Consider the following 12500-nt stretch of genomic DNA (forward strand, 5'->3'; position numbering starts at 1 on the left):
TGTGCAGCTGAGCTACATCTGAAACCCAAACCCGTCAAAAGACAGAACTGACACCAGCACACAGCCTGAGCTCCCCCTGTCTGTCATTAACTAACACAGAGAGAGAGAGAGACAGTCAGGACAGCCACAGCCACATCAGCCTCTCACAGGAGTAAAACTCCTCCTAAAGGACAGTCGCTCCTGACCAAGTTACTGTCAGAGCTGTGTGGAAGCAGCGGTCAGAGACACAGACCGAGAGAGACCTGTTCTACTGCAGCAAAAGACTTAAAGTTATTAACCACTCAGTGTATGAGAGAGAGAGAGAGAGAGAGACCTGTTCTACTGCAGCAAAAGACCTAAAGTTATTAACCACTCAGTGTATGAGAGAGAGAGAGAGAGAGAGAGAGACCTGTTCTACTGCAGCAAAAGACCTAAAGTTATTAACCACTCAGTGTATGAGAGAGAGAGAGACCAGTGGCCTTTAGGCTGACACACTGGTTGTTAGCCAGCCCATAGCAGTAGCTTGGCAACAGTGGTGAGACAGTGTCAGACGAGTATGTTTCCCCTACATAAAAGCGTTTCCAGAGCACTGTCTGAAAGACAGGACTTACATCAGCTCAGGCGCACAGCTGCACTGGTCAGAGCTGACTGGGAGGAGGGACAGCTGCCGGAAACCAGCAGCGGCAGGCTGTGGGAGGAGTGGTAACCGGGGCTGTGGTTACGGTGGTTACGTCACCGTTTATAACACGGCAACACCTGCAGTCTCCATTTCCCTTACTGAGCATTAGAGAGTGAAATAGAGATCTCCGTTTCCCTTACTGAGCATTAGAGAGTGAAATAGAGATCTCCTGAACACAAGTCCACAGCTTTAATAACCGACGGGATGAGGGGGGAGACAAGGAGGATTACAAGCCCAAAGCCTCTTAACACTCATTTTTTTTTCTCTATTAATTAAAAGGCCTTAATTCAATGGAGAGGAATTGTTTTATTGACCGGGCTGTTGAGTCGCGGCCATACAATGCTGAACAAACTGAACCCTAACGCAGTCCCGTGTTAGGCCTGTGTCTGCGTTTACACGTCTCACTGCTAACGGTGACCACGGACAAGAGTAACAGCCGCCGTGCGAAGTGGACCAGAGATCATTCCGTGAGTTTCCGCAGGCTGGACTTTCAGTGACATACACACAGGCGACCGGCCTCAGTATGTGAGCGAGGACAGAGTAGAACTGCCAGCGGTGGAGGTTTTTCTTTGGCTTTCACGCTGAAAGCGCTAAGATAAAAGACAGGCACTGTTCCATGTGCAAACAGACGCCGGCCATTGTCGCGAGTGTGAGGCTAAACGTTTAGCAGATAGCCCGTCGAGCAGAAACACATACAGCGTATGTTGTAAGCTTTGGATAAGTTATTTATTTGTTGACGGTTCATGAGACAGAGCTTATCATGACTCTTTCCATTTACTCTCAACAAAGCGCGTCAGTCAAAAGATTTAACAAACGCAGCCTCTGCCTCCCTGACAATAACAATAATAATAAAAAAAAAACTAAACACATCCAGCCCTTTAGTCAGTCAATTATTCAGTCAAAACAAAAGGTTTAATGAAAAGAAAGAAAGGAACAAGTGAGCAAAAGCTCAGTCCATGAACAATAGCTGAAATATGATGTCACTCTGCAGTCTACTGAGAAAATAATGTTCATCTCCTCTGAGTCACCTGCAGAGGGCGCTGCAACTGACAGGCTGATGAAACTAGCTGCGTTTCCTCTCAATACTAAAAATTCAATTAAACACTGCATCGAACGTCATAAATTATTATAACTGATGCTGTGAGGCGAGAAAGAAACCCTATTTTTAATGTGTTCATTCACGTTATTCACGTTTTGTCAGATATAAACGAAAACGTTTGAAACTGAAGAGTGTATTGTCTCAGACAGGACAGGATAGAAATGTTTCGGTTTTTGTAGTCAGCATTCCCAACACCAGCCACAGTTCTCTCTGTTAAACACAATATATTTATCCATTATCGTACAGAACACATTTAGAAAGTGATCCGTTGAGACAGGTGTTTTCATAGCGTGACGGTGACCTGTTAAATCAGGCTAACTGGGGTTAGCTAACGCAGTAGCTATGAGCCTCCGATAACTGTAGCACGTTAGCTAGCTAGTATACACAAGGTCACACAAGATAAATCAGGACACGTAAATGGTTAAGTGCTTTAAAATGGAATACATCTACATGTTTTACTATACAAATAAACATGCTGAATACTGTTCACTCTCAACCTTCTCTTTTTCCTCTTTTACCATGGCCCTGTAAATGAATGTTCTCTTCTCAAAGGTCGGTGCTGTGAAGTGCTGTCTGACAGTCCACTCAGCTGGGCTGGGTGACAGTGAACGTGTGAGAGAGTGAAAGGGGATTTAAGCAGGACTCTGAGACTACAGACTATGAGATTATAAATCATCCTTGCCTTGTGTGTCTGGACCGGTTCTGCTCATTTCACTATCAGCTGAGTCAAAGCCTGACAGGCAGAGCACAAAACTCTGTGTACGTGTGTGAGCAGAAGAAAAGAGAGTGTGAAAAAGATACAGGGCACTCACCACTTGTCCATTTTGGGGGTTTTTGTGGGCATACGGCGGGCCACGGATATGGTTCCACATCTGACCTGAGGTCATCGCAAATACCACACACTGGAGAGAGAGAGAGATGGAGAGAGAGAGAGAAAGAGAGAGAAAGAGAGAGAGAAAGAGAGAGAGAGAGAGAGAAAGAGAGAGAGAGAGAGAGAGAAAGAGAGAGAAAGAGAGAGAAAGAGAGAGAGAAAGAGAGAGAGAGAGAGAGAGAGAGAGAGAAAGAGAGAGAGAGAGAGAGAGAGAGAGAGAGAGAGAGAACGAGTCAGAGAGAGAGAGAGAGAGAGAGAGAAAGAGAGAGAGAAAGAGAGAGAGAGAGAGAGAGAAAGAGAGAGAGAGAGAGAGAAAGAGAGAGGAAGAGAGAGAGAAAGAGAGAGAGAGAGAGAGAGAGAGAGAGAGAGAGAGAGAGAGAGAACGAGTCAGAGAGAGAGAGAGAGAGAGAGAGAGAAAGAGAGAGAAAGAGAGAGAAAGAGAGAGTGAGAGAGAGAGAGAAAGAGAGAGAGAGAGAGAGAGAGAGAGAGAGAAAGAGAGAGAAAGAGAGAGAGAAAGAGAGAGAGAAAGAGAGAGAGAGAGAGAGAGAGAGAGAGAGAGAGAGAGAGAACGAGTCAGAGAGGAGAGTGGCAAGTCAAACATTGATCAGTTCAGCCTTTCAGTAGAAACCTTTGCTGTAGCTACTCTTATGATCAATATGGCGGAGCAGAACCCTGAGCTGCTCAGTGAGTAAAGGTCAGTCATTTCCCGTATCGGGTCTCCCCTGAATAAATATCCACTGTGTGCGATATCCATGCCGTGGCCTGCTGCCTTCTTTTCAATGAAAAAAGAAAGAACAGAGTAGTTTCTTCACTCAGGTCACACAGGGCCGCGTAACTTTGGGCTCTGGCCCGGTTAGCAAGACACCGATCCTGTAATCAAAAGCTGAAGGAACTTGGTTCCCGATGTGTGCTCCTGATGTGTGCTCCTGATGTGTGTTCCTGATGTGTGCTCCTGACGGCCAGCAGGGCAGGAGGTGAGTTAGGAGGCGACTGATAGAAAGGGCTTTGACATGGTATTCCTGCTCAGACGTGTCACTGGGGGAGATGAAATGGTTTATTGTTCATTTCATTTCATACGTTTCATATGATCACGCTGAAACTGCCTCAACATCCCCGTCTCTGACACTGGAACCAACATCCTTTATCTCAGAGCTGGTAAAAACAGTGTGTCTTGTCTGACACTGGAACCAACATCCTTTATCTCAGAGCTGGTAAAAACAGTGTGGCTTGTCTTACACTGGAACCAACATCCTTTATCTCAGAGCTGGTAAAAACAGTGTGTCTTGTCTGACACTGGAACCAACATCCTTTATCTCAGAGCTGGTAAAAACAGTGTGTCTTGTCTGACACCGGAACCAACATCCTTTATCTCAGAGCTGGTAAAAACAGTGTGGCTTGTCTGACACTGGAACCAACATCCTTTATCTCAGAGCTGGTTAAACAGTGCGCCTTGTCTGACACTGGAACCAACATCCTTTATCTCAGAGCTGGTTAAACAGTGTGTCTTGCCTGACACTGGAACCAACATCCTTTATCTCAGAGCTGGTAAAAACAGTGCACCTTGCCTGACGCTGGAACCAACATCCTTTATCTCAGACCTGGTAAAAATAGTGTGCCTTGCCTGACACTGGAACCAACAACTAACTTTACTTGCAGAAGCAAATCCAACTGCATGGCCAGTGCTAGGTCTTTTACAACTGGTCTGACCAATCTAGTGGTTTTCCACTGAACTGGAAATCATTTTAAAATGGTAAATCATTAAATCGGATTCTACTGAGCGCACTGACCAGAGCAGCCATAGCCCAGCCGGTCTTGTTGTAGATGAACTCCAGGTTGTTCCTGCGAAGGTAGAGCAGTCCTCCCACCAGTGACACCAGTAAGGCCAGAGCAATGGTGCCAGAGTAGTTGGGTGGCCGGAACACTCGGATCTGAGGACAAAAATCGAAAAATGAAACAAATGAAAACAAATGAATTAAGATCATGCTTGACACAAATCACAGAAAAAGGGTTACTTTCAGCACTGAAGGAATGATTACTGTTGAATTCTTGGACAAAATTTTCAGTGGTTTTTCTGGGTTTTTTGCTGCCATATCCACAGGTAGCTTTCCTGCTGTGTCGATAACATTTTCTTTGGGAAAAAACAAAAATGTTTCATGCACTGTCGAGTCGGCGGAGTTCTCCGACAGGGTTAACTCCACTGTTTTACTCATTTCCATACGGAACCGGAGCAGAACGATGATGTGGCACCTCGGAGAATATTCTGGAGCTGTTTGCGACTGAGCATGCTTGGACATGCTGATATAGCTCCCAGAATTCAACATAACCTGCGGTATAATTATATGTCTGAATTGCTATATAATTTCTGGGCAATTACATACGACTGGACTCTGAAGTACAGTACTTTTAAGTTACTTATGCTCTTCAAAATAAGTCGACACAGTCACTAAACTGAACCAACCAAACGCCGGCGTGAAACACATAAAGCAATGAAAACACAGCCTTGGCTCTCCCCATGACAGTGACACACGGGAACAAGCTTAATTACTCTGTGTTTCAGGGTATCAGTGCAACTCCACCACTTTTTGTTTCTTTTGTTTTTGTGTTTTTTTTTTTCTCTTAAATAACTGGCTGTAGAATTTCAGGAGAAATAATGTATTCCAGTTTAAAATAATGATGTGATTGCTGTGAGGTAGCTCGGAGACGGCTGGTACACTACTCCACCATTTCCCTCACAGACCATTCAACCGCCCAGGTCTGCAGTGCGGAGGAGGACCCCGGCGTGGAGGCAGTCGGCGTACCCCCTGCCTGGTCCTGCCTGCGGTCCGAACCCCCCGGCGTGAGGCGGCCACCGGGCTCCCGGGCTATTTACGGCTGTCAGGGTTCAGCCCGTGGGGGCGTAAAGATGTTTTGTGCCTTTTGCTGAAGGTCGTAATGTTTTCTCAGAGACGCACCATCCCTGCGCTGCTGGCCTTCCCCTCCTGATCCGATTGGATTAGCTCTCAGATAAAAAGAGGCCTGTCGTCCCATAACTCAGTCTGTTTGCCTGCCCGGCCAAAAGAACGCCAACGGAAAGCTGGCCAATGTCAAACACTTGGTCCTGTCCTCTGACGACAGCGCCTCGGCAGAATTAATGGCTATTTTAGCTGATGGTACATTGACCAGGTTTCAAATGCCTGTATTTTGTCCCTGTGTTGTGTTCCATCTCTTCTCCTGTCTGGCTTTTTTTTTTTTCTTTAATAAAAGAAAAGCAGTGGTTCGGTCGCAGTCTCTTCTCTCTAGGATGATTACTACATCATTATAATGGTCTGTGTCTCTTCCCTTTTTTTCTTTCTTTTTCTCTCTCTCTTTTTTTTTTTTTTTTTTTTATAAATTTAAGCACATAAAAGCTGGCTACTTGTGTAAAGTGCTCTGAGTTTTTCTTGCCTGGATGCATCTGTGAGTCTATAATGAATCAAAGCTAACGAGATTGCCTCTGTGAGAGGAAAGGTAAAATATGACCTCTGGGGCCGTAGGCCGCGAGCTCTCTGTCTTTGCCCGCGTGTCCACGAGCAGCTGAGCTAACAGAGGGAGAGAAAACCACGTCTTTCAAAAAGTCGCTTTTTATAGGATCAGCCATAATTCAAGTGCGCTAAAGAAGGCATAAGGGCCGCCTCCTCAGGCTCATTTAAATGCACTAAAGCAGCCCTGCAGAGAGGGCCTCTCAGAAAATAGCAGGATTAGAAGTAACATTTTAGGTTGGTCATGCGTAAAAATATTAAAGCCTGTACTTTAATGTTTTTGATGTACCCTGGTATTTTTTGTCCCTTTCTGCGTACCAATCATAAATGTCTGTCTCTTGATTTCTAGGCCTGGCTGAAACAGTGGGAGAGGAGATGACCGCGGTGCAGGTTCCACAGTGTGGACAACATCATCCACTCCAGTTACCACCTGGACCACGACTGACTGGTCTCACATTTAATCTGTCTGCCCCCAGTCACTGATGGACAACAAATCACCACCGATTTTACAAATGATGGGCACACTCTTAGCTGAGCATTTAGCCAAGGTACTGTGTGTGTGTGTGTGTGTGCGTGTGCGCGTGTGCGTGTATGTGTGTGTGTGTGTGATGAACTTTGGCATGATAAAGTTCACACCACTGAGTGCAGCTTTTCTCCACATTAAGTGATGTGAGCACAGTGGAAAACATTCAGCATTGCTGCTTTATGACTATATACATGGACCACATGAAGCCGGGGTCTGAGGTACATGAGGACAATGGCATAGAGATAAGGCAACTTTAAAAGACACACAGACTGTCTGACTGTCTGAAATAAAAAAGTGGCTTAACGGGACTCTGATCATCGGGGATCACAGGATTCAGGATGCTGTATTTTTTTAAAACACAGGTGGGTTTTTGTGTTGCCTCGTGTGTCATGGTCCCTCTCGTCTTGTCACTAAAGCAGCGAGTCCCTGACAGACAGCGTGAGTGAGTCAGACAGGGGTATACACAACCACAGCTCAACCAGAGCAAACAACACTCACCTCCCAGCACCCAACTCCACACAGGACATCCAAATACAACTCACACAGTGAACACATGAGTGACTAAGTCAACCTGGGACAGGAGAAATGTGTGCTTTGCCTTTCCCCGTGACAGGCCTAACCGCAGCGGAGGGAGAGAGAATTCCAAGGTACTATTACTGGGTTTTCCAAAAAGAAAGAGAGAGAGAAAGAGAGAGAGAAAGAGAGAGGGAGAGAGAGAGAGAGAAGAACATCGTGGCAAAAAACGAATGATTATTGAATCATTTGAAGGTGTATAAAAATGGGAAATTCACCTGGATGTCGGTGCGGTCTGCTATCCACTTAGCCAGCTGCTCCGAGGCGAAACCGATCCTCTGCAGGTCAAAGGTGTCAGCCCTCCTGGGTTTCCCTTTGGCCGGAAAATGCATGAAGGTGGGCGCGGAATTCATATTCAGCTGAGAGGAGGACGAAAGAGAAAGAACGGAGAGAGGTTACGAAAGGCAAAGGATAAACAGGGCGTGGAAATGGAGAGGGGGGGGGGGGTGAAAAAAAAGTGATTAGAAACAATCCATAACCAGAGAGAAGAAAGAGTTTCACACTGTTAGGACTGACAGGGCTGCAAATTTCAAACTGGGTTATGGCCGGCCCCCCTCCCAAGGCCGCCTGCTGTAAGCCTGTGGTACCTCAGACCTCTGAGAGAGCCAGGGGGTCGAGCAGGCGCTGGCCTTCCCACACACTCTTAATTACACCATTTTTCCTCTTCATTAGACTCTAATGAACAGCCAGGCACGCAGGCAGAATACTTATTTTTCTGTTTTACTCTTCTCTTCTTTGTCTCAACCCCTCCCTCCCTCTCTCTCTCTTTCTCTCTCTCTCTCACTCACGCCGTCCCTCCCTTTTTTCTCTTCAGCAATTAAAACCCCAAAAGGGGCTCGTTTTTTTCTAGAAAGAGCAGTATTAAAAAAAGAAACCCAGTGAGAAAAGTGAGAGTTTGTTTCTGAGGTTATTTCTGTTAATTGCGCCAAACATGCCCACCTCACTTGAAGAGGCTGCAGGAGGTTGAACTATCTATTAGCACAAAAACGCTGTGAGAGAGAAGAAGAAAGAAGAGAAGAACAGAAAAAAAACAACAATGGATAAAAAAAAAAAAAACACCACAGAAAAGCTGTCAAACGATCTGCATGTAATTACATGTAATTTCAATCTGGTCGCCCGTAATCGTCTAATTGTGGGAAGAGAGTATGCACCTTCAGAAGAGAAGAAAAGGAAAAAAAAGTGTTGGGAGTGGGGGGGGGGGGGGGGGGGAGTTAATGGCTTACACTTGCTGTTCCATCTGTTTATTCTTCTGTAAATTGCTTTGGCTAATGAGACTAAGAGTCTGCCTGTCACTGCTCCTCAGCAACCAGTCAACAGAAAGACACCAATGAAAATATACATTCTCCTCTACAGAGCGGTCAGTCGCTCTTATCGCCTGAGACGCCAATGAAAATATACATTCTCCTCTACAGAGCGGTCAGTCGCTCTTATCGCCTGAGACACCAATGAAAATATACATTCTCCTCTACAGAGCGGTCAGTCGCTCTTCACGCCTGAGACACCAATGAAAATATACATTCTCCTCTACAGAGCGGTCAGTCGCTCTTATCGCCTGAGACACCAATGAAAATATACATTCTCCTCTACAGAGCGGTCAGTCGCTCTTATCGCCTGAGACACCAATGAAAATATACATTCTCCTCTACAGAGCGGTCAGTCGCTCTTCACGCCTGAGACACCAATGAAAATATACATTCTCCTCTACAGAGCGGTCAGTCGCTCTTATCGCCTGAGACACCAATGAAAATATACATTCTCCTCTACAGAGCGGTCGGTCGCTCTTCACACCTGAGACGCCAATGAAAATATACATTCTCGTCTACAGAGCGGTCAGTCGCTCTTCACGCCTGAGACGCCAATGAAAATATACATTCTCCTCTACAGAGCGGTCGGTCGCTCTTCACACCTGAGACGCCAATGAAAATATACATTCTCGTCTACAGAGCGGTCAGTCGCTCTTCACGCCTGAGACACCAATGAAAATATACATTCTCCTCTACAGAGCGGTCAGTCGCTCTTATCGCCTGAGACACCAATGAAAATATACATTCTCCTCTACAGAGCGGTCAGTCGCTCTTATCGCCTGAGACACCAATGAAAATATACATTCTCTTCTACAGAGCGGTCAGTCGCTCTTATCGCCTGAGACGCCAATGAAAATATACATTCTCCTCTACAGAGCGGTCAGTCGCTCTTATCGCCTGAGACACCAATGAAAATATACATTCTCTTCTACAGAGCGGTCAGTCGCTCTTATCGCCTGAGACGCCAATGAAAATATACATTCTCCTCTACAGAGCGGTCAGTCGCTCTTATCGCCTGAGACACCAATGAAAATATACATTCTCTTCTACAGAGCGGTCAGTCGCTCTTCACGTCTGAGATGCCAATGAAAATATACATTCTCCTCTACAGAGCGGTCAGTCGCTCTTATCGCCTGAGACGCCAATGAAAATATACATTCTCCTCTACAGAGCGGTCAGTCGCTCTTCATGTCTGCCTCTCATGGTTCTGTGAGCCTTTCATTTTTTTCTTTACTTTTCCTCGCCGCAAATGATTATGTCAGTGAGCTAAACAGGCCAGTAGAGCAGAGCATCCGTGATTTAAACAAACAAACCAAAAAAAACAGGATAGTGAATTCATTTGAAATTATACCATAAATTACATAAACAAACACACTACAAAGAAATAAAGCTAATTAAAGAATAAACTTGTAAATGTTTACATTTTTTATTTTGAAATAATCAACAAATTGAATCCAAGTTATTATGAAATGTTAGGTCATGATAACACTTGGACATATTCTGCCTCACATTTAATTTTCTTTATAATTTCAAAATAATAATAATAATACAAAAGAATAATCTTAAAAAATGCATCTACACCTGCATGACAATATTACCCAATGGCAACCGCCTCTCCCTCCCTGTCAGATGGAGGCTTTTACAGGCGCAGGGTATGTGATGAGGAGGTTCTGAACAGACCCTGTGGGGAGCGGTGTGTATTTTCCAGGGGGGGGGGGGGGGGGGGGGGGGGTTTGTGTGCGGCGCGAGGAGTGGAGGCGTGTGGTATTTTCTGGCGTTAAACAGGGACGGGGAAAACCGTCTCTGCGGTGAGGGCTGCGTTTACTCTCAGATACGCCGGAGCCACAGACTGAATTTTGGAAAGTGTTTTTTATTAAATTACAGGCATGGCCCGCCGGTCTGTTTGGTCCAGACCAACGGGTCGTGTCTGTTCCATAACGCGTCTCCTCACATTGACTTCGGTGTCGAGTGCGTCTACCCGCCACGAGCTGCTGGACACAAGAGGAGAAATGATATGCGGGGGGGGGGGGGGGGGGTTCTGTTTGCTGTTGACTGTGTTGTCTGAAGTTTTATCACTGTGTTCTCCCTGACTGAAGATACATTCACAGTCAGTGATTTATTGAATCCCATTAGAATATCATTTAGATATTGTGTCCTTTGATACACATCTCGGTACAGAAAAGTAAATTCTCACAGGATGATGGAGAGAGAGAGAAGACTGTGATCATGAGCTATTAACACTTCTCACAGTCACTGAAGTGGAGTGGTTCATTTGTTTAATTGATTATCAATCATTTAATTACATACTCTGTCAATTAACATCTTCACATTTCAAAAAACAAACACGAAAACGCAAAGAACAAAAAAATCAGATTGAAACTGCTGACAGTTTGATCCTGCTTGCTGACTGGTGGAAACAATTTTCCAACAGCATACACGCTCACTTTCTACATCAGTTAGGACTCTTCACCTTGCCGTAAGTATTATTGATTATTGAATTGTATTGAGTAATACCCTAAACATAAAGTATAAAATAAGTAAACCACAGAGAACTCCAGTGCCATACCATACTACACCCTGGCTGTAGCAACTGTCTAATGGACGTTTAAAAATGAGGTGAAATTAAGCAGAGCTCATAACTTGTGTTTTTTTTGCTGTGTTCTTGCTTCTTTTAATTGTTTCTAATTTTTATTTTAATATCACAGATCAAAAGAATAAACTGTAACACTGGCACTGGATTACATTCTCTTGTTTGTGCTTGAATTTAATAAACTGTACACATTAGTTTAGATTTAATTTTCTGATCAGTTACCTCGATGTTGAGGTAAAATATTGTTCTCATTTTTACTTCTCATTAGCCACTCAGCATATTCTAAATACAAGAATACAAACAAACAAACAAACAAACAAACAAACAAACAAACGAACCCTGAGGCCTTAAACACAACTCTGGCCTGTGGACTCCTGTTGCTATGGAAACTCTCATTGCTATTGATCCCCGGGATCAAATTCAGGTGTACGATGTCAGATTTGACAAATGCTGGATTCTTTTCAGCGACCCTCATCACCTCCATGAGTGTCTGTCCATCCCTGTCTCCACTGTGAACTGCTCTGGGATTTCTGATGTTGACCAGCTTTTACTTCACTGTGACCTCCCTCTGATGAGAGAGACATTCAACACCCAAGCCATGACGACGTTTGACTGTTTCGTGTTTGGCGCTGATGAGAGACATTCAACACTCAGGCCGTGATGTTAGACTGTTTCGTGTTTGGTGCTGACAGGAGAGAACTACAACACTCATGCTTTGACGTTAGACTGTTTCGTGTTTGGTAATGTTGAGAGACATTCAACACTCAGGCCGTGATGTTAGACTGTTTCGTGTTTGGCGCTGATGAGAGACATTCAACACTCAGGCCGTGATGTTAGACTGTTTCGTGTTTGGTAATGTTGAGAGACATTCAACACTCATGCTTTGATGTTAGACTGTTTCGTGTTTGGCGCTGATGAGAGACATTCAACACTCAGGCCGTGATGTTAGACTGTTTCGTGTTTGGTAATGTTGAGAGACATTCAACACTCAGGCCGTGATGTTAGACTGTTTCGTGTTTGGTAATGTTGAGAGACATTCAACACTCAGGCCGTGATGTTAGACTGTTTCGTGTTTGGCGCTGATGAGAGACATTCAACACTCAGGCCGTGATGTTAGACTGTTTCGTGTTTGGTAATGTTGAGAGACATTCAACACTCAGGCCGTGATGTTAGACTGTTTCGTGTTTGGTAATGTTGAGAGACATTCAACACTCAGGCCGTGATGTTAGACTGTTTCGTGTTTGGTAATGTTGAGAGACATTCAACACTCAGGCCGTGATGTTAGACTGTTTCGTGTTTGGTAATGTTGAGAGACATTCAACACTCAGGTCGTGATGTTAGACTGTTTCGTGTTTTGGCGCTGACGGGAGAGAAGTAAAACA

General features: G+C 44.8%; 1 protein-coding gene across 1 annotated transcript in view; it reads right to left on the bottom strand.

Moving 5' to 3' along the window:
* tusc3 (tumor suppressor candidate 3) overlaps nt 1–12500 on the bottom strand; it is a 72178-nt gene that overhangs the window by 43726 nt on the left and 15952 nt on the right. The window contains exons 4-6 of the mRNA XM_030787880.1: nt 7443–7583; nt 4416–4556; nt 2570–2659 (exon numbers count right to left, since the gene is read on the bottom strand). Of these exons, the coding sequence (XP_030643740.1) occupies nt 2570–2659; nt 4416–4556; nt 7443–7583 (372 nt within the window). The remainder of the gene's footprint in view (nt 1–2569; nt 2660–4415; nt 4557–7442; nt 7584–12500) is intronic.

The sequence above is a fragment of the Chanos chanos genome, chromosome 11 (genome assembly GCF_902362185.1).
Source record: "Chanos chanos chromosome 11, fChaCha1.1, whole genome shotgun sequence".
Classification (NCBI taxonomy): domain Eukaryota; kingdom Metazoa; phylum Chordata; class Actinopteri; order Gonorynchiformes; family Chanidae; genus Chanos; species Chanos chanos.